The following is a 23239-nucleotide window of genomic DNA, read 5'->3' as shown; positions in this document are numbered from 1 at the left end:
CCCCACTACTGACCAAAACAAAAACAAAAAAACAGACCTAGTCCTTACTGATAAAATGAACCAATGAATGAATCTATACAGAAAAGTAAGAGCATAGCATGTATCCTTACTCCTTTTTTTTTTTTTTTTTGCCGGTTGTGGGGCCTGAACTCTGGGCCTGGGCACTGTCCCTCAGCTCTTCAGCTCATGGCTAGCGCTCTACCACTTGAGCCACAGCGCCACTTCCGGCTTTTTTCTTTTTGCTTATGTGGTGCTGAGGAATGGAACCCAGGGCCTCATGCATGCAAGGCAATCACTCTACCACTGAGCCACCTTCCCAGCCCTGTATCCTTACTCCTAAGAGGAAACTATGTGTTTCTTTGAATTGTTTTAAATTATAGCATTTTCACTTGGTCTAAAGGGATTTTTCTCCCCAAATTTTCTAAGGTCTTGTGTGAGCAGCTCTCTGATTCTACACATATATTCTATACAGAATGTGTAAAATTTGAACCACATAATCCTAGTTTACTATCTGATATCACATTAGTGGATGAAAGGGATTTAGGGATTAAGAGTTGTTTTTGTAAGCCTCACCAAAAATGGTAGTGTAATTTTATCTTCCCACAGGTTCTAGAGGGAAAATGTGAACTAACTTTTTTAAGTTTTACATTTGGGAATCCATAGTAAAGATTCCTATTAACAGGTGTACTTTAATTTCAGATATTTTATATTTATTACATTGTCAACAGAGTGATTATAAAGAACATTTTATTTAACCTAAGGCTTCACCAAACCACACTTGTTTTATAAAATCACTAAGAAAAGATATACAATGTATTCTTTGCTCAATATTATTTTTTTTAAGTTTTAAGTTTTTTTTTTAATTAAGGAACATGGTTTGTTTCTACATTTGCTTGGATTCATATAGAATATGCATCTTCAGTGTTTATTTCTACAGTTGCTGTTGAGAAGGGGCAGTTTTTGTCATTTGAAGTTCAAACTGTTTTTGCTAATTATGTTAGTGTTCTATGTCTATAACAAAATACCTAATAAAAATCAACAAGCTGGTAATCGTGGCTGTAATCCTAGCTACTCAGGATGCTAAGATCTGAGGACCAGTGTTCAAAACCAACCTGTGCAGGAAAGTCCATGAGATTCTTATCTCCAATTAACCACCAGTAAACTGGAAGTGATGCTGTGGCTACAAGTAGTAGAGTGCTAGCCTTGAGCAAAACAACTCAGCGACAGTGCCCCAAGCCCTGAATTCATGCCCTACAACTAACCAAAAGATCAGTTTAAATGTAGGAAATAAACTATGCAACTTGTGGGCAAGACATGAGGGGGAATTTGGGGAAAAGTGAAAGAAGGGGTGATGTTGTCCAAAAGGGAAAATACACACAGTATTTCAATTGTAAAATGGTAACCCCTCTGTACACCACTAATAAAAGCAGCAAGATTATATTTAAAAAGTAAAAAAAGGCTTATTGGCTATATGATTTTTTTTTTTTTTTTTTGCCGGTCATGGGGCCTGAACTCTGGGCCTGGGCGCTGTCCCTCAGCTCTTAGCTCAAGGCTAGCGCTCTACCACTGGAGCCACAGCACCACTTCCAGCTTTTTCTGTTTATGTGGTGCTGAGGAATCAAACCTAGGGCCTCTGCTTGCAAGGTATGCACTCTACGGCTGAGCTACCTTCCCAGCCCCTGGCTATATGATTTTTTTTTAATCAACTTAAAAGAGGAAAGATTTGTTTGTAGTTTAAGAGGTTTTAGCCGTGGTCACTTGACCTGAGGAAATCTACAAACAATGTAAAGTGGTACTGTGAGTTATACCTGTCTTGTTCCTGTGTTGTAGATCTCTACCTGTCTTTTTTTCTGTGTTGTAGAATAACAGTGATGTGGGATATGCATGTCTTGTTCCTATGTTGTAGAGTAATAGTGAGATTGTAAGCTATACTTGTTTTTTTTCTATGTTATAGAGTAACAGTGATGTTCTGGAATATGCATGTCTTGTTCCTTTGTGTAGAGTAAGTGATGATGACATGAGCTGTCTTCCTGTGTTGTAGAGTAACAGTGATGATGTTAATCTATACTTGTTCCTGTGTGTTTAGTGTTTCTCGGTCTAATGCTTGCTTGCATTGAATTTTGATAATCATTTTAATTGGATATGTGTCATTTTCTTCCCTTTCCCTTAAAGTGAAAAAAACAGCTTAGTTTTGTTAAGTGCTTTAAATTAACACTATGGGTTCTGAACAAAAGATTCTCCTACCTCAGCCTATGGAAGTGTGTGTTTTGTGGCTGTTTTTTGTTTGTTTGTTTGTTTTTTGGTGGTGGTCCTGGTTCTTAAACTCAGAGCCTGGGAAAAGTCCCTGATCTTTTGTGCTTAAAAGCTAATGCTCTAACACTTGAGCCATAGCTCCATTTCTAGCGTTTCTGTGGTTAGCTGAAGATAAGAGTTTCATGGATTTCCTGCCCTAGGGTGCTATGATTCTCAGATTTCAGCCTTCTGAGTAGCTAGGATTATAGGCATGAGTCACTAGCATCCAGTGTTTTTTGACTTTTCAATTATTTCTTCTTTTTTTATTTGTTGACTTATTTGGTAGATTTTCTGATGTTCTAGTTCATTTGTATTTGTAATGTTGCTGCTTTTAACTATTTGATCATGATCTATTATCTTTTTAAGACATGCTACATACCATAAGTATGCATATAGGAAAATGTTATGCAGATAAATGAAGTGGGAATTCCATCTTTGCTCTGAAATAATTTGAATAACTTATGAACCTCTGTTTTGATTCGTTTTATCAGATATGACACAACTATAGAACTGCCTATCCTTTTGAAGATCAACCTTTGACAGTTTTATTAGTGTATTCAGATTTAAAAGTTTCCTGAATAAATTTGGGGGATTTATTTTTACTACAAAATAATCCTTTTCCTCTAAATTTCCTGATAAATTGCTAAAACATTCATTGCACATAACATTTTCTTATAATTTTTAAAAATCTTACATGTTTTGGTAATGCTTTTTTCTCATTTATTTTTACTTCTGTACAAAAGGCTAGTTAAAATAGTTAACCTTTTTCAAGTAGATAAATTGTAGATAAAGCATTAAAATTTATTAGTGCTAAGTACTAAATAGAGCTGTTTAGTTTATTTCAGCCTTTCAATTTTAATACTAAAAGTACATTACCTTTTTAAGTTTTAATTTTCTCTTTGATGTAGAGATTACTTAGAAAAGATGTTTCATAATTTCAAAGATCATCTGTAAAGGGAAGTTGACATTGATCTTAGAGAATTTTCCCACATATACCTCTGTTTTTTGAAATTCATTGATGTCTTTGTAGCCAAATATATCATTGCTTTCTCTAAAAACTATGAGGGAAGCATATGTGTTTTCTATCGAGTGAAAAATGTACTTCTTTTGCAGTTTTCTAATATGTAAATTCAGTCATATTGTTTAAAAATTCTTTCCTTGTTTAGAGACCAATGTTTGATCTACATAATCTGACAGCTTAGAAAGGAATTAGCAAAAATATCCTCACTGTGACTGTGGTTTTATCAGTTTTCCTCATATTTAAAATCTCTTGTTTTGGTAATATTTGACTTACAGCAGTTTTATTTTGGCTTTATATATTTAATAACTATGTTATTTGCATGAATGTTAGTGACATTTTCCTTTTACGATGGAACCTTTCTTATGTTCTTTTCTGACCTTTGTAAGGCTTTTAGTCTTTTTCTTCTACAATTATTATTCATGCTGGGGATCCAGCCCAGGGCCTTGTGCATGCTAAGCAAGCAGTCCACCAATATGTAATTTTGACTTACATAAAAAGTTTGCTTACCCTAACAAGCTAACCTGTTAAGGTAACTGAGCTTACTATAGCTGCACAGATTCTAGCAGAAAATATGAAAAATGCCTGAATCAGAATCAAAGAACTTTATTTATTAAATAACAATAGCCGGGGTAGCCTCTTTTTTTTTTTTTTTTTTTTTTTAGGCTTGAACTCTGGGCCGGCCTGGGTGCTGTCCCTGTGTTCTTCAGCTCAAGGCAGCATTCTACCGCTTGAGCTACAGCACTACTTCTGGTTTTTCAGATGGTTAATTGGAGATAAGAGTCTCATGGACTTTTCTGCGTGGACTGGCTTTGAGCTGTGATTCTCAGATCTTAGCCTCCTGAGTAGCTAGGATTACAGGCATGAGCCACTGGTGCCTGGCTAGCCTTTTTTTTTTTTTTTTTGCCCGTCATGGGGCCTGAACTCTAGGCCTGGGCACTGTCCCTCAGCTCTTCAGCTCCAGCACTCTACCCCTTGAGCCACAGTGCCACTTCCAGCTTTTTCTGCTTATATGGTGCTAAGGAATCGAACCCAGGGCCTCGTGCATGCAAGGCAAGCACTCTACCACTGAGCCACCTTCCCAGCCCCCTTTTTTTTGTTTTTTTAATATCAGTCCTGAAGCCTCAGTTCCTACATGGTCATGTGAGGAGAACTAGGTTCCACCTGCATACTTGTGAACTAACTGCCAACACAGGAGAAGCCCTCTGACAGGGAACCTCCCTTTTTTGGGGGGGGGTGTGTACAATTGTGGGGTCTGAACTCTGGGCCTGGGTACTATCCCTCAGCTCTTCAGCTCAAGGCTAGCGCTCTACCACTTGAACCACAGTGTTACTTCCGGCTTTTTTCTTTTGCTTATGTGGTGCTGAGGAATGGAACCCAGGGCCTCATGCATGCAAGGCAAGTACTCTACCACTGAGTCACCTTCCCAGCCCCATCTCCCTTTTTTTTTTCTTGAGAAGTAGGCTTGTCTGACTTTGCTCCAGGGGACACTGTCTCTGTCTTCCTAATCTGTTTGTCATACGACATCCTAGAAAAAGCAACCCAAACACAAAATTCACCTAATTGACTTGTTCTTTACCTACCATATTTACTCCTTTTTAAGTTAATTTCAGTCTTCTTTTTGAATAGATGATAATGTTTTGCATGATTCCAAAGCAGAGATAGAAAAGATATCCAGTGCGATCTTCCTAGTGATTATTAGGGGGTGTGAGGTTTGTTTTTTTGTTTTGTTTTGTTTTGTTGTTTCTTTGTGGTGCTGAGGGTAGAACCCAGGGCCTCATTTGTGCATAGGCTTCCTTGCTTGAAGTTTCCTTGCTTGCTGGTCATAATTTGCTTCATCATTCTTCTTTACACTTACCCTATATTTTATCAGTGACTTTACCACAGTTTTTTAACCAGTTTTTTATAGATACATTTTTACAATGTTGTTGATCTTTTGAATGTGTATAAGTATTTATATGGGATACATTTCTTATTTATTTTTTTTTAAATTTTTATTTTTTTGGGTCCGGTTGTGGGGCCTGTACTCTGGGCCTGGGCGCTGTCCCTCAGCTCTTCAGCTCAAGGCTAGCGCTCTACCACTTGAGCCACAGCTCCACTTCCGGCTTTTTTCTTTTTTCTTATGTGGTGCTGAGGAATTGAACTCAGGGCCTCAGGCATGTAAGGCAAGCGCTCTACCACTGAGCCACCTTCCCAGCCCTCTTATTTATTTTTGTATCTCTTAACAATTATCATAGCTCATATTGTCACAAATACTGATATCTGTTTCTTTACACACACACATACACATCAGTCCTGGGGCTTGAACTCAGGCTCTGGGCATTGTTCCTGTTTGAAGCTAGTGTTTTACCACTTGAGCCACAGTTCCACCTCCAGCTATTTTGGTGGAGTTAAGAATCTCACAGACTTTTTTGCCTGGGCTGGCTTCTAACTTCAATCCTCAGATCTCCGCCTCCTGAATTACTAAGATTACAGGCATGAGTCACTGTTTTGGACTTCTTTTCTGCTTCCACTAATGTTTCTTATCACTTTGTATCCTGTTCCGGTGTCATCTTTATCATCAAGTTTATTTTACTACATCTAATACCCAAGCATTTTGTATTCCTCCTTCTTTATTTTTTTAATGTTTCTGGTTATGTGTGCCGGTTTATTTTTCCAATAAGCTATAGAATTACCTAATTTAAAAATAAAAAGAAACCTCTCTGTACATACAGCATCTTTACAAGAAAATAAATTTTATTTATTTATTTATTTTTGGGTCCGGTCGTGGGGCCTGAATTCTGGGCCTGGGCGCTGTCCCTCAGCTCTTCAGCTCAAGGCTAGCGCTCTACCACTTGAGCCACAGCACCACTTCTGGCTTTTTTCTTTTTGCTTATGTGGTACTGAGGAATCGAACCCAGGGCCTCAGGCATGTAAGGCAAGCGCAATACCACTGAGCCACCTTCCCAGCCCAAGAAAATAAAATTTAAAAAAATTAAAAAGAGAGCTCTTTTCCCCAGTACTATGTACCATTTGTCCTTTAGTTATGGGCTCCTCTCATTTCCAAAATTACTTTATAGTCAACTCATTTGTCTCAACACCTTTGATAAGGTTGTACCATACATTTATAATACAATTAAATTACCTTATAATATGTATATTCAGTTCTATAATTTCACCATCTTGTAAAAAATTGTTTTACTTTGCAGGCTGTAAATTTCGATGTGTTTCAAAGAAGCATTGTACTACATATCCACAATCCTACAGAATAGAATCATCATCTTGAAATACAGTTTTGTATATTTTATCATCCCTCTCTCCAAAACCACCAAAAGTCACTTATTTTTCAGGTTCTCTTTAGTTTTTGTCCTTTGCAAAACATGATACAATTGAAATCATACTGTGAAGAGCTATTTCAGACTTTCTTCATATTATTGCCTGTATTTAAGCTGCCTCTCTATTGCTTTCTGTTTGGTATTTCATTTACTTTTATCTCCGAATATTGCTTCATCTCCCACAGTTTACAGATATACAACAGTCTGTTTTTATGTTTACTTACAAAATGAAATGAAATTTTTCTTGCTTCCACTGCTTTTGACAGCTATAAATAATATTCTTTTAGGTTTTCTTTCTTGTAAAGATGCTGAGCAGAGGGATTACAGTTACATGAGTAAGGTAATGAGTATACTTCCTATTGAGCATTGTCAACCCCCTCCTTTGTTTTTCCCCTACTAATAAGTAATATTAAAATATTGAAGTGCAGATTTTTATGTAAGCTTAGATTTTAAATAGTATGATAGCAGCTGATAGTTGATGAACACATAGCACAATGCTAGATCATATAGTAAGACTTCTTGGTGCTTTCTTTAATAAATTATATTGTGTTCTAGATTACTCTTCCTTTTTCTCCTACTTTTCTTCTTTTTGTGCTGTTACTAGGGCTTGAACTAAGTGCCTTGAGCTCTCACTTGGTTTTCTTGCTGATATCTAGCACATTACCACTTGAGCCATTCCTCTAGTCCAGCATTTTGCTGGTTAAGTGGAGATGGAGTCTCTGTGGAGTTTTCTGTCCCATGTGGTTTTGAGGATGGCTTTAAGCTAAGATGATCCAGGTCTCAGCCTCTGGAGTAGCTAGAATTTCAGGCATTAACCATTGGGGCCTACTGTTAAGGTTTCTTTATAGAAGAGCATTGTATGTTTCACTTAGTTTGTTCCCAGGTATCTTAACAGATTGTTGTGATGACCTTTGATTTCTCTTACTAATAATCTACCTAACCTCTCTGTTAGCTTTTTTTGTAGTCTTTGGTTTACCAAGTATATAATCATATCATTTGCAAGTAGTGATCCTTTAAGTTCCTGTGGCCTTACTTTCTTTATACCTTTCATTGATCATTTTGGCTTGTAGTTCCAGAACAGTGTTTTGGGTAATTGTCACTACTCTTACCTTTTATTTACTTCATTGGGAGCATTCCAGTATTTTACCCATAGTATAGTACTGAAATATATTTGCTCTGTTAGTATTTCTGAAAGGTGAGGTTGGATAAGTTGGTGATTATCTCTCTTTCAAGTCTTAAAAGTAGGATTATGCTTGCTTCAGAAAGTTAGGAGACTATTTCTGTTCTGATCTATTTTGAAACATATAAATAGCATTCAAATTGTGTGCTTTTAAAATATTTAGGTATTTTTTGTTTGTTTGTTTCACTCAAGGCTAGTGTTCTACCACTTCTTATTTTCTGATGGTTAATTGTAGATAAGAGTCTCATGGACTTTCTGGCTGGCCTGGCATCAAACCACAGTCCTCAGATCTCAGCCTCCTACATAGCTAGGATTATAGGCTTGAGCCACCAACACCTGTCTAGTATTCTTTTTGTGTCTTTATATGTACTGATCAGCTTGATCTTGGAGTTTGGGTGCTGTTCCTGAGTTTTTTTGCTCAAGGCTGGCACTCTACCATTTGAACCACAGGCCTGCTTTTGGCTTTTTGGTGGCTAATTGGAGATCAGGGAATCAACAGACTTTCCTGACCTGGATGGCTTTGGACTGCATTTTTAGAACTCAGGCTTCTGAGTAGCTAGAATTACAGGCATGAGTCATCACCATCCAGCTAAGTAGTATTTTTTTTTTTTTCCCAAAACGTCTGGAGCTATATACTTTTAATTTCGTACTTTCCTATGGAAATTAATCTCCTCAAAAGATTTCTGTCTTTAATCCATCTTTTAATTCCTTCTAGAAAATTATTTGTTTCATTACTACATACAGTAGTGCAAAATAATATTTAATGGATTATTTTCTACCATTCTGTGATTATTTTCCTAATCTGTCCTTAATTTGTTATTTGTGTCTGTTCCTCCTTACCCTTATTATTATCAGCTTAACAAGAATTTCTTCTACTTAGGTATGCCTTTTCTGAGTTTATTCTGATGGTGATATTAGTTGATTTATTTTCTTCCTTTCTTTGTCCTCCTCTCTTCTCTCCTTCTCTTCTCTTTTTACCTCTTTCCTTTCCTTTTCCTTTCTTTCTCTCCCTCCCTTTCTTACATTACACAAGGTTATGGGATTTTCTTTGAAAATGTTTTAGCTCTGTTCCATAGGCTCTGACAAGTGCTGTTTTTGTCATCATTACTTAAAAAACGACTTTGTATATGGGAGATACTTCTTTTTTCTTTGTTATATAAAATTATCTTACTCTGTTTTACTTTTTTTTTTACCCAGTTAGTAAAAGAAAGACATGTCTCTACACATATATACAGATTCAGTTATTTTTAAAAAATAGCATATTCAAAGAGAAAAGGGCTTGGGAGAGATATTCTTTAAGTTAAAAATTGTTTGACTTAAATGTTTTTGAATGTTTAATGTTAAGGTAGTTCCTCCCCCTGGTTTTGCTGAATAATAAATGGTCAGAGGATGTTGTCCATAACATTTTTATTATTTATTTTATTATGACTATGTAAAGGGCCAGTTACTATTAAAGAATATGTGGGAGTAAAGACCTAGTGTGGCTAGATTTCAGAAACTTAGAGCTGGTAGTAATATGGCAGCTTTAAGTATCATTTAAAAACCCATTATGGTACTTGAGTGTAAATAATAGCTTATGTGCTTGAAATCTAGGATATTAGTTTTAACTCCTTTTATACTTTTAAGAGAAAATAAATGAAAGTATATTTAATAAACCTTGTAAAACCCGACTTTCCATTCTTTGAATAATTGCTTCTTACTAATGTTGTACATTTTTTAATTCTTGATTTTTCTAGGGATTATTTCACATTTCAGCTGCTTTTGTTTTCTACTGCTATCATTGAGGGTTCAAGAACAAAAAATAAGTCTTCAGGTAAAATGCCTGATCCATGATAGTGCTTGGCATTGTATTTGCTGAAAAGATCCATGTTCCTGTGTGGATGCCTGATCCAAAAATAAAGTTGTGATGATCATGAAATGTTTGCATGGAGTTTTCCTGGCTGCCTCTAACAAATTCAGTCTTATCTGTTTGTTTTGTTTGTTTTTATTGTGTTTTTAAAGAATTCTGGCTATCCGCTTTCTTTTCCCTGTTGTCTTGATCTGCAATAACTATGGGTATGTGCTTGGATTTGCTAAATATTTTAATTTTGCACATCTGGCTGCTTGAACTTTTAAGTAATTTCTTTGGACAATGCAAACTTAAAAGCTTGAGGCTATAAACAAACTAATTTATAGACGTTTGTAATTCGTTTATAAATGAGTATTATTTACTATGTATTTTAAGGTTTCGTATTTTAGCCAAATTGAGTAAAACTGCAAACTCTGCTCTGTTACACTGGCCACATTGTAGACAGCACAGGTAGAAGACTGTTTCTTCTATAATTCAGCATTCCATTGTACAAGGCTGGTTTAAACTACACAGAGAGTTAAGTAAACTGGTTTTTGATAATAGTTCCTTTGGGGTAGTGAGTTTGAACTCTGGTCCTTGTATTTGCTAGGCAAGTCTCTACCACTTGAGTCAGGCCCCAGTGCTTTTTACTGTATTTTTCAGATAGGTTCTTTTGCTTTTTCTTCAGGTTCTCCTAAAGCCCCCAGGTAGGCGTCAGACTGCAGTCCTTATACCCTTACGTCCTTTGAATTGGGTGTTACAGACATGAGCCACCACACCAGGCTTGTTCTTCGAGATAAATCTTGCTATGTTTTTACCCACACCACCCTCCTATTCCAACTTTCCAAGGAGTTAGGATTACAGACATGAGTCATTCCTCCCTGGCCATTATACCAATTTTTATTAAAGTTTTAAGAACTCCAGAAGATAAAACATAAAACATGACTAATCTTGAGCATTCTTCCTCAAAATACGTTGTCATCTCAGCATGAGTTCATTCCCTAGTATCTCAAAACAAAACGAAATGTAGTGATCCTTAGCTAGTCATTGCAATGTATTCATTTGCATCCGTACTGATGAAACTTCAAAACGAAATTATTTCTTGTAGCAAAATTCATAAAATAGACAAAAGCCAACACCATACTTAGCCAGCCTAAATTTGAATCCTGGTTCCAGAACTTTAGTAGCTTCTGATAACTTTTTAACTTCTTTGAGCCTGTTTCCTTATATAAAGAACATAACAAAGTGGATACTTGAAATACTTTAAAATATGGAATGAAGCCACAACATTTACAGATCATTTGCATGGAGTTATTCCTAGACAGTTGTAATGTTCGTATGGAAATAGTAGGTCAGAGGTGCCTCGTAGGAGGTCCTGGTCATGGTAACTTCTTTGGCATGTAAATTTGAAACTAGAGTAACAGGATGGAGGAAAAAAAGAAAGAGGAAGAAATCATTTTTGTTTTTGAAGAGGCCCAAAAAGTACTTCCTAAAAATAAGACTAATCTTATGCTTAATATAGTAGCTTGTAAAGTATGTTTATATAGTTATTTCAACGTCATCTCTTAATAACTTGAATCATTTATGTGTATATAAAGAATAAAAGGACATTTTATATACTAACAATTTTGAGATTATATAGTTAATTAATAGAATGAAAATCTTACGTTTTCAACTTTAAACCTTTTTTGAGTTTTGTTTTTTAAGATAGTCTAGTTCATTGCCCAGACTGCCCCTGAACTTGTAAAAGTTTTGCTCCAGTCTCCCGAGTGCTAGGATTATAAGCATGCTGTTTCTTTCTTTCTTTTTTTTTTTTTTTGGTCGGTCGTGGGGCCTGAACTCTGGGCCTACCTGCTGTCCCTCAGCTCTTCAGCTCAAGGCTAGTGCTCTACCACTTGAGCCACAGCACCCACTTCCGTCTTTTTCTGATTATGTGGTGCTGAGGAATCGAACCCAGGGCCTCATGCATGCAAGGCGAGCACTCTACCACTGAGCCACCTTCCCAGCCCTCTTTCTGTTTCTTTTAAGAGCAATCTAATTTCTCTTTTTCTTTTAAGTAGTTGTACAAAGGGGTTTCAATTCAGTTAAGTCAGATTATATGTACAATGCATCTTAAGCAATGTCACTCCTTCCATTGTTCTGCCCATCTTTCCCAATCCCATCCATCCCCTCAAGTTCATTTCTTTTTTTCTTTCTTTCTTTCTTTCTTTCTTTCTTTTTTTCTTTCTTTCTTTCTTTCTTTCTTTCTTTCTTCCTTTCTTTCTTTCTTCCTTTCTTCCTTTCTTCTTCTTCTTCTTCTTCTTCTTCTTCTTCTTCTTCTTCTTCTTCTTCTTCTTCTTCTTCTTCTTCTCCTTCTCCTTCTCCTTCTCCTCCTCCTCCTCCTCCTCCTCCTCCTCCTCCTTCTTCTTCTTCTTTTTTTTTTTTTTTTGCCAGTCCTGGGCTTGAACTCAGTCTGGGCACTATCCCTGAGCTTCTTTAACTCAAGGATAGCACTCTATCACTTGAGCCACAGCACCACTTCTGGCTTTTCTGTATATGTGATACTGAGGAATAAAACCCAGGGCTTCATGCATGCTAGGCAAGCACTGTACCACTAAGCCACATTCCCAGCCCTCAAGTTCATTTCTTGAGTCAGGTATATAATGTAAAGTCTCTAGGTACGTAGTTTCCTTGTTTTATTATTTTATATTGAGGCAAATATTCCTTCCAGGTGATTCTAGTGCCATTTCTGATTAAAGATAATTAACTTTACTGCCATAGATGTTTAGGTGGATGGTGACCAACACTTTCATCTCCAGTCTTAGGACTCTTTACTGATGCTTGCTTGTGGAAGGGCAAATCCAGAGTAGCCAACTGTGGCAGTTCTGTTTATTTCTCTCTAATGCATATTTTGCCAGACTAGCCAACAGTGGTTGTTAGATCCGCTAGCTGGAAATAGAGCTGTAGCTCAAATGGTAGTGCTTTAGCCTTGAGCACAAAAGTACCCAGGTCTTGAGTTCATGACCCAAGCTAGCATCCCCTCCCCCTCAAAAAAAAAGCATTTGCTTTTTGAGGCAATAATCATAAAGTATTATAATATGAATAAAATACCTTCTAAGGTATTTTATGTAAATGTAATTGAGCAACCCATAGTTAAAATTGGCTTTTATGTTAACATTGGCTTTCTCTCTTTCTGTTTTTTTTTTCTCAAGGCTTCTGCTCTACCACTTGAGCCACAACCACTTTCAGTGGTTAATTGGGAGATAAGGGTCTCATGGACTTTTCTTCCCCAGGCTGCCTTTGAATCTTGATCTTCAAATCTCACCCTCCTGAGTAGTTAGAATTACAGGCATGAGCCACCAGGGCCTGGCAACCTTGGCTTTTAATTTTCTCAGCAGAGATAATTTTATTAGATGTTATTTACTGTGGATATTAGCTGTTTTTGTTTGGAATTGGTGTTTGGGGATATTTTTGTCTATAAGTATACTTTCCTCCTTGTTTTCTCTTCCTTCTTTTTCTCCACCTCCTTCTTCCTCCTTCCTTCCTTCTTTTTTTTTTGGGTCCGGTCATGGGGCCTGAACTCTGGGCCTGGGCGTTGTCCCTCAGCTCTTCAGCTCAAGGCTAGTGCTCTACCACTTGAGGCACAGCGCCACTTCCGGCTTTTTTTCTTTATGCTTATGTGGTGCTGAGGAATTGAACCCAGGGCCTCAGGCATGCAAGGCAAGCGCTCTACCACTGAGCCACCTTCCCAGCCCCCTTCCTTCCTTCTTAAAAGAACTTCTGATTGAAATGACTGGTTTTAATACAGCGTTCTGAATTAAGCTAAAAAAACATTAAGCTTCAGCTCTTCAGCTCAAGGCTAGTGCTCTACCACTTGAGGCACAGCGCCACTTCCGGCTTTTTTTCTTTATGCTTATGTGGTGCTGAGGAATCGAACCCAGGGCCTCAGGCATGCAAGGCAAGCGCTCTACCACTGAGCCACCTTCCCAGCCCCCTTCCTTCCTTCTTAAAAGAACTTCTGATTGAAATGACTGGTTTTAATACAGCGTTCTGAATTAAGCTAAAAAAACATTAAGCTAAATTTTTAACTTAGTACCTGCAAATTCTCTGAAGGATAATTCTTACCCCTTTTGATTTTAAAATAGCATTATATATATTTTCATTTTTGTCACCCCTTCCCTCACTCTTCCCCCAGTTTAGCATTCTATTTTTAAACTGTGTTAATTATATAGATTGAATTTAATCTTTTCAGAAATACTTGAAAATTGAGAAATACTAAAATTAGCAAGGTGTTTTAATTTTAAATATTAAACATTTAATGTAATTTTTCTCTCAACAGTTATATGTAGAGTCTGCATTTAGTGAATTTCTACATTTTATTTAGTAGTGGGAATGTGTTACTTAGGTTTATGTGGCAAAAAATGGCAATCTTATTTATTTTTTGAAAGCTGGTTTATCTCTTAATTTATAGTAAATGGGATTTGACAATTTATTGAGACAAATCTGAATCTGTTGTTAATGTATTCCCAAGGGTGGAAAATGTAGCCTCGTGGATGAGTTTTATGATATTCTCGTAAAAATTCAGCAGCTTTAAAAATGAGATGTATATAGCTAGACACTGGTGATTCACACCTATAATCCTAGCTTACCAGGAGGCTGAGATCTGAGGATGACAATTCAAAGCCAGCCAGGGCAAGAAAGTGTGAAGAAAGTGTGAGATTCTTACCTCCACTTAACTACCCAAAAGCCAGAAGTAGATCTGTGGCTTACGTGGTAGAGTGCTAGCCTTAAACAACACACACACACACACACACACACACACACACACACACACACACACACACACACACACACACACACACACACACACACACACACACACACACACACACACACACACACACACACACACACACACACACACACACACACACACACACACACGACAGCACCAGGCCCTAAATTCAAGCTCAAGACCAACACACACACACACACCTTAAAAGTTGACTTGTCATGGTTTCCTAGAGGGTGATTTTCTTAGTCAGTGATTTGTAAACCAATGTAGCATCTTAGGTCTAGAGCTAGATTGAAAGATAATAGTTGATTTTTTTTCAAGTTGTTACAGAAATTATATTCATACAATGTAGTTTTCCAGTATTTTTTTTCTTTTTTACATTTTGACAATACTGAGGATTGAACTCAGCTTTGTGCTTATGAGGCAAGCATTCTATCACCTGCTACTCCTACATAGTACTTTTGCTTTTTAGTTTGTTTTTCAGATAGGGTCTTGCACTAATTAGGGACTGGCCTCCGACTGCCATCCTCCTCTCTGCCTCCTGAGCAGCTGTTTTTAAAAGGTATGGACCACCATGCAAGGCTCCACTTTCTTTTTGTTCTCACTGCTTGGAATCCTGTGTCTGGTGGGAATAGTATATGAGACCTTCCAGGATCAACAGAAGAAAAAAATGTGAAAGGGAACTTGAAGAAAGTCTAATAAACAGTGTTGAACATTTATACAGTTTTGTTTGTCCAGAAATTATTTTCCTACTTAAGTCTCTAATATATTAGCCTGTGAGCTACCCAGTAGTAAGCTAAAAAGATCACTCCTAATATTCTCAAGGCTTGGTTGTATAAACTCTTCTTTTCTGGAGACTTCTCTTACTCTGTAGAAGTTGTCCATTTATTCCCACCTCTAGATAGTACCTTCTCTTTTGTGGTCAAGATAGAAATCTTTCCTTTAAATGTACTGTCTCAAAGTGAACAATGGGATGAGGAACTATACCTTCTCAAAAGGTTTTCTTCTTCATACTCTTCAGCAACTGCATGTTTTGGTTATTCTGCATTTTAAAAGTCACAAAAGCTAGTTAGCTAGCTGTCTTGCCTCTATTATAGGCAAAATCTTTTTAAAAAGTAAAATATACAGAACATTCAAATAATCAGTATAAAACAAGAATTGAGAACTTTCTTTTAAGGAAATTTTGCTTTTATAATAAGAATTTCCCTGGGAGTATTTTGAACACCACAGAGTTTTTTAAATACCTTGGGGCGTTCTCTGAAGCCTCTGTGCTGTCTGGAGTGGGCTTAGTATTGTCATGGAAAAGGATTATAAGAATCACTACGGCCAGTGCCATCATCGGTCCTTCTAAAGTCTTTCAAAATTTATACAAAAGCTTTTGTCTTCTGCTTCTTGAGTTAAGTAGCTTTTTAGAAGTTTCATATTTAGGATGCTTTGTTTTGTATTTTAGAATTTTGAAAGGGATAATAGCATTTTCACGTCTTCTCAACCATTTTATTTATACTCAACTTTTCTGAACTATCTTGAACACCAAACTGATAATGACTAGTAGGAAAAACAAAATGAATTACATATTGCAAATGATTTACTTACTGGTTTTAGAGGAAAATCTTTAATGTATAGGAGGTTTTGTCTATTTCTTACTTCCTATAATGCCTCAGTAAGATGGAAATGCATAACACAAAGTATGGAAAACACTATTCACTCAATTGTGAATAATATTTCAAATACATTTTGCTGAGTTTTGAGTTTTATGGTAAAATATGCAAAGTACATTGGGATTGCTACACTGTAAACTTTAAAAAGTCTTTTTTAAAAAATTTAATGGCTAATTTTTTTGTCCTGAATTCATTATTTCTCTACAGAGGATGTGCTGAGTAAAGACACTGGGGAATGTGCAATATGCCTTGAAGAATTACAGCAGGGAGACACAATAGCACGACTGCCTTGCCTGTGCATATATCATAAAGGGTATGTGTGTCTTTATGTTAACTGGGTGATACTACAGTAAAAGATAGTTCTCATGGTCTCAAACATTGTAATTTGGTCTGAAAAGTTTCTTATTTTTAAAACCCTTCCTTTCAACTTACAGCTTCAATAATGGACTTTTTTTTTTTCCTATAAAGATACAAATTGAACCCATAATCTATTGTATTCGAAATGTTACTATTTTTAAAGTCAGGAGCCACAGGATCATGTCTGTAATTCTAGCCATTCAGGAGGTTGAGATCTGAACATCCTAGTTTGAAGCCAGTCTAGGCAAGAAAATCCATAAGACTCTTCAGTTAGCCACCAAAAAGCTGAAAATGGAGCTATGGTTCAAAAGATAGAGTGCTATGCCTGAGAAGAAAAGCTGAGGGACAGACAAGCGCCTAAACTCTCAGTTCAAGCCCCTCTCCTTGAGGGGAAAAAAAAATGGCTACCATTACTTTAGCACTTTTCATGTAGGTTAAACCACATAAACCTTGTAACAACTCACAGTTGAGAAAAGAGAGCTTCTCCAAGATTGCATTACTGATAAATGGCAGAGCTTTGATTATAGCAGTTTTGTAGTTTGCTTGACTTGTGTATTCTTCTTGCTTACAGAGCAGTAACAAAAGGGTTAGGTTTAAAAGTTATTTTGGGAGGGACAAAGGATGAACAAATTGGTAATGGTAATTACTAGACACTGTTGAAAATGAAATATATAACTTGTAGATGGGAATGGGAGGGAGAAACTGGGAGAGAGTGAGGTAAGGGGTAACATTGTCCAAAAAGAAATTTATTTACTTATAACCTGATGTATGTAACTGTAACCCTTCTGTACATCATCTTTATAGTAACAGTAAGAAAAAAAATATATATATATATATTTGTCAGTTGTGGGGCTTGAATTCTGGGCTTGGGCTCTGTCCCTCACCTCTTCAGCTTAAGGCTAGCGCTTTACTACTTGAGCCACAGTGCCACTTCTGGCTTTTTCTGCTTATGTGATACTGAGGAATCAAACCCAGGGCCTCATGCATGTGAGCCACCTTCCCAGCCCAAGAAAATAATTTTTAAAAAACTAAAAAAGCTATTTGAGTTAATGAAAAGTTAATGAAAGAAGGTAGAATTTTACTTGAAGCTTTGAGAAATTAGAGTAATACAAAAAAAGGAGGCAAAAAGAAATCCAAATATTTCAGTGATTATGATAAAATTGAAGAACAAGCTTGCCACCAACAAACAGATCAAAAAGTTTGACTGTGTTGTTTAAAGAAATAACTCAAGCTGGGCACCAATGGATCATGCCTATAATTCTAGCTGCTCAGGAGATTGAGATCTGAGGATTGCATTTTGAAGCCAGCCTCGACAGAAAAGTCTGTAAGACTCTTATCTTTAATTAACCACCAGAAAACTAGACATGCCACTGTGGTTAAAAGTTGTAGAACACGCTGGGCGCTGGTGGCTCACGCCTGTAATCCTAGCTACTCAGGAGGCTGAGATCTGAGGATCGTGGTTCAAAGCCAGCCCGGGCAGGAGAGACCAGGAGACTCCTATCTCCAATAAACCACCAGAAAACCGGAAGTGGCGCTGTAGCTCAAGTGGTAGAGCGCTCGCCTTGAGCTGAAGAGCTGAGGGACAGCGCCCAGGCCCAGAGTTCAAGTCCCACGACCGACCGAAAAAAAAAAAAGTTGTAGAACACTAGCTTTGAAGCACCCAGGTCCAGAGTTCAAACCCTAAGACTAGCAAAAAAAAAAAAAAAAAACCACCCTTAAACGTAAAGATAACAGGCAAATATGAAAGGGAAAGGATAGAAGTCTAGTACTAAAAGAAAACTGGCAAAGTGAAAAAGTGAACTTAATGGCAGAAAGCACTACCAGGAATTAGTAGTTACTGTATAACAAGAAATATATAAAATTCTGTTTTTATATACCTAATCTGTCCAAATAAAATATGAAATTCAACATGAGGGAGAGGGTGACACTGTTTAAAAGGAACTTTACTCATTACCTGACTTATATAATTATAAACTCCTCTGTATATCACTTTTACAATAAAAATTTTTAAAAAGCTAGGTGCCCATGGCTCACGCCTGTAATCCTAGCTACTCAGGAGGCTGAGATCTGAGGATTATGGTTCAGAGCCAGCCCAAGCTGGAAAGTTCATGAGACTCTTATCTCCAATTTAACCACCAGAAAACCAGAAGTGACACTGTGGATCAAGCAGTAGAGTGCCTACCTTGAGCTGAAGAGCTGAGGGACAGCACCCAGGCCCCATGACCGACCAAAAAAAAAGAAAAAGAAATTTAAAACAATTGGAAAGTCCATATTTAGGAATTTGAATAAATGGATAATATCTTTAAAAATATAATTTCACTAGCTACTCGGGAAGTTGAGATTGCAGTTCAAAGCCAGCCTGGAAAAGAAAATCTGTACAACTGTCAACTCCACTAGAAAACTGGAAGTGGTGCTCTAGCTCAAAGTGATAGATCACTAGACTTCAGCAAAAAAGCTCAAGCCCCACACCCAACCAATATATAGGAAATGTCATCAAAAGTTATTCAAAAAGAAATTGAAAATCCAAATTGACTACTAGCTATTATAAGTAGTTCAGACTAACCTTGCAAAATTATTATGTAAAAGGAAAATTCTAAAAATGACTTCATAGACAGTTGAGGCAGTAAATTTTTCTAGGGATCCATGAAACACTATGTCTAAAATCTTAAATTCTGGAGTGCGTTATTTACCTCGACTCTTAGCTTGTCAGGGACGTAACTGGGACTTGCAGTGCCTGCTCCTGCTCCTGTCACCTTTGCCACCAAATCCACAGTCATCATGCGTGAATGCATCTCCATCCACATGGGCCAGGCTGGTGGTCCAGATTGGGAATGCCTGCTGGGAGCTCGACTGCCTGGTACATAGTATTCAGCCTGATAGCCAGATGTCAAGTGAGAAGACCATCGGGGGAGAGATGACTCCTTCAACACCTTCTTCAGTGAGACAGGTGCTGGCAAGCACGTGCTCAGGGCAGTGTGTGTAGACCTGGAGCCCACAGTCATTGATGAAGTTCAAACTGGCACCTACCGTCAACTTTTCCACCCTGAGCAGCTCATAACAGGCAAGGAAGATGCTTCCCATGGTCACTACACCATTGGCAAGAAGATCATTGACCTCTTATTAAACCGGATCAGAAAACTGGCTGACCAGTGCACAGGTCTTCAGGGCTTCCTAGTCTTTCACAGGTTTGATGGGGGAACTGGCTCTGGCTTTACCTCCCTACTGATGGAGCGTCTCTCTGTGAACTATGGCAAGAAGTCCAAGCTGGAGTTATCCATTTACCCTGCCCCCCAGGTGTCCACAGCTGTAATTGAGTCCTACAACTCCTCCTCACCACCCTGGAACACTCTGATTTGTGCCTTCATGGTGGACAATGAGGCTATAACATCTGTTGTAGAAAACTTGATATTGAGCACCCAACCTACACTAACCTGAACCGCCTTATTAGCCAGATCGAGTCTTCCATCATAGCTTCCCTGAGGTTTCATGGGGCACTGAATGTTGACCTGACAGAATTCCAGACCACTTCCCCTTGGCCACGTAGGCCCCTATCATCTCTGCTGAGAAAGCCTACCATGAACAGCTTTCTGTAGCGGAGACCACCAGTGCTTGCTTTGAGCCAGCCAATCAGATGGTGAAATGTGACCCTCACAATGGTAAATACATGGCCTGCTGCCTGTTGTTGTGGTGATGTGGTTCCCAAAGATGTCAATGCTGCCATTGCCACCATCAAGACCAAGCGCAGCATCCAGTTTGTGGATTGGTGTCCCACTGGTTTCAAGGTTGGCATCAATTACCAGCCTCCCACTGTGGTTCCTGGTGCAGCGAGCTGTGTGCATGCTGAGCAACACCACAGCCATTGCTGAGGCCTAGGCTTGCCTAGACCACAAGTTTGTCCTGATGTATGCCAAGTGGGCCTTTGTCCACTGGTATGTGGGTGAGGGGATGGAGGAAGGAGAGTTTTCTGAGGCCCGTGAGGACATGGCTGCCCTAGAGAAGGATTATGAGGAGGTTGGTGTGGATTCTATTGAAGGAGAGGGTGAGGAAGAAGGAGAGGCGTACTAATCACTCATTCCTTTGGCCCTGCAGTATGTCATGCTCCCAGAACTTCAGATTCACCATTAGCTGGTAGTCCCTAAAATGTTTTCTGACTACTCTGTTCAACTGTGATCATGTCTGTCTTTTTCCATGTGTGTAAGGTTTTAATCCATTATGCCTCAAAGGTAAAGGCTTTAAGAAATTAAAATAAAAGAAATCTTAAATTCTGGGTTAGTGGTAGGGTGCTTGCCTAACATGCATGAAGCCCTGGGTACAATTCCTCAATACCACATAAACAGAAAATGCTGGAAGTGGTACTGTTGCTTGAGTGATAGAGTGCTAGCCTTGAGCAAAAGAAGCTCAGGGACAGTGCCCAGGCCCTGAGTTTAAGCCCAAAGACTGGCAAAAAAAAAAATCTTAAAATCTTCCAAAAAGGATGTATGTTCCCTCCAACTCATTGTCTGTAAACTTGACACTCAAACCAAATCAAAGAAGGAAAATTTGAGGACACTGCTATAAACATAGATACACAAGTCCAAGAAAACATTATGGACCATATGTAATGATATATATCTAACAGTAGCCTCATGACAAAATTGAATTTATATTAGGAATGAACAAATACTACAAGATTTATTTGTATATGTAATTGACCACATTAAAGAAGGAGAGATAATAGCTGGATGCTAGTGTCTCATGCCTGTAATCCTAGCTACTCAGGAGGCTGAGATCTGAGCATCATGGATCAAAGCTAGCCCAGAAAAGTCCACGAGGCTCTAATTTCCAATAAACTGGCCCCCAAAAAGCTGAAAGTGGAGCCTTTAGCAAAAAAAAAAAAACTCAGGGATAGTGTCCAGGTCCTAAGTTCAAGCCCCAGGACCAACACACACACACAAAAAAGAATAGCTATTGATTCAATAAATGTGATAAAGCATTCAGTAACATTCTGTACTTAATGATTTTGAAACAAAAGCTAAAAATAAATACTAGTTTAGAGGGTAAAATAAGTGTGAAAGAATACTGTACATGAAATCCATCAGTTTCAGAGATACTATATTACCCTGAATATATATAATTCAAAATGTCCCAAAGAAATTTTTGCTGTTCTCTTTTTTTTTTTTTTCCAGGGCTGAGAACTGAACCCAGGGCCTTGCGCGCGCCAGGCGGGCACCCTTCCACTGAGCTAAACCCCCAGCCCCCTGTTCTCTTTTTTTTTTTTTTTTTAATGTCACTGGACCACTTGATTGTAAAAATAGAAAGGACCAAAATTGTGAAGGTCCAACAACAGTGAAGATACTCTAGAAGAAACCATGTTGGAGAGACTTGTCCTGTAATAATTTATTATAAAATAATATTGACAGAGTAGAGAAATAATACAGTAGCCATAGTGATACAAGGACAGAATAGAATAATATTCTTGCCTGTTTGAGACAAAATATGAAGCATAGGGTTAAAGACTTGGGTTTTGGACTCAGACTCATTAGCTTGCTATGTAGTCCTGGTCCAGTTATTTAGGTTTTTCTCTTTGTGCAAGATGAGGACAGTAGTACTAAATTCATATGATTATAAAGGTTTCAGTAAGTTAAATTTGGTTGTTATAATAGATACCAAGAAAAAGTTGAAAAAAAAAAGATCTGTCAGAGATGATACTACAGTGTTGTCAGGACAGAATGAAAAGTTTGATGAATGGAAATGATGTTGGCTTTTGATGATACCAAACGTATTGAATTTCTGTCTTACATTTAAAATAAAAATAATTTGCAGATTGTTTAAATACTACCTATGAAAATAAGTCTCAGGTGGAAACTTAGAAGCTCAGAAAAAGATTAATAAATTTGACTCTATTGAAACTTAAGTTAACTTGCACTTGAACAAGTACAATGCTAGACTTTATATATGGCAGCAAAGGTTTTGTGTCTGAAATATTTTCCTCAGTTACTATCTCTATCGCAGTTAAACTCACTGTACTTGGTAAATGGAAGAATGATTAAGTATAATGACATTATCTTACTAGTTCATGCTTTAATATTTCCCAGCACACTAAAGCATTTGATCTATCTAATAATAGCAAATGAAAACACATGCTAACATATCAGAAGAACACAGTATTGCAAAATGCCCACCTCCCTTGTTCTTACCTCACTTCACTTAGGCTATGGACTTTTGAGGTACTTCTTTCATGGTTCTCAGGTTTGTGAATTGGCTCTTCTTAACCCATAGGAATTTTTGAAACAGGGTTTTGCCATGTAACCCATGCTGGCCTGGAACTTGTGGCCCTCCCCACTCTGCTTCTTGGGTGCTGAGATTAGAGGCACATATCATTGCTCTCAGATTTTTTTTTAACAATTATGTATTTGAAATAACATTTGTAAGAAATTAATATGGCTTGGTTCTGGTTGTAAAATTGTATAATTTGAGTAGACTGCCTTTAAATTGGTTTTCCCCCCATAATTCCATTTTGCTTCAATCTTGTGGAAAGCACAGTTTATCAAAAACATAAATATTGTCAGGCCTGATGGCACCACCAGTAATTCTAGCATTCGCGAGTTTGAAGCCAGCCTAGGCTACATATCTCAGAAAACCTTAAATAAGTAAATTAGTCAACCAATAAATAAGTAAATACAATGAAGTACCTGAATAATAGCATTGTAAATATCCGTAAGAAAAAGACAAATCAACAGAGAAATTTTTGCAAAAATTTAGTCCGTCATTAAAATAAACACCAAGTAGCCCATGAATATAGAAACATGAAGTGAGATATTTGGTAGATAATTACAGCA

The 23239-nt window shown here is 37.6% G+C and overlaps 1 protein-coding gene and 1 pseudogene across 2 annotated transcripts in view; both read left to right on the top strand.

Moving 5' to 3' along the window:
- The window catches only part of Znrf2 (zinc and ring finger 2), an 86586-nt gene that overhangs the window by 45786 nt on the left and 17561 nt on the right, over positions 1–23239 (top strand). Inside the window, exons 3-4 of one of the 2 annotated variants that reach the window (XM_070014232.1) lie at positions 9541–9617; positions 16272–16370. In XM_070014232.1, coding sequence (XP_069870333.1) covers positions 9541–9617; positions 16272–16283 — 89 coding nt within the window. In that variant the 3' untranslated portion in view covers positions 16284–16370. Of the gene's footprint in view, positions 1–9540; positions 9618–16271; positions 16378–23239 lie in introns of those variants that run through there. The other variant, XM_070014231.1, reaches the window with a different exon arrangement.
- LOC138821779 (tubulin alpha-1B chain pseudogene) lies at positions 16613–20665 on the top strand (annotated as a pseudogene).

The sequence above is a fragment of the Dipodomys merriami genome, unplaced genomic scaffold, assembly GCF_024711535.1.
Source record: "Dipodomys merriami isolate MVZ:Mamm:240054 unplaced genomic scaffold, mDipMer1.0.p SCAF_94, whole genome shotgun sequence".
NCBI classification, from domain to species: domain Eukaryota; kingdom Metazoa; phylum Chordata; class Mammalia; order Rodentia; family Heteromyidae; genus Dipodomys; species Dipodomys merriami.
The sequence above is the reverse complement of the archived record's forward strand: the minus strand, read 5'-3'. Positions and strand labels throughout refer to the sequence as shown.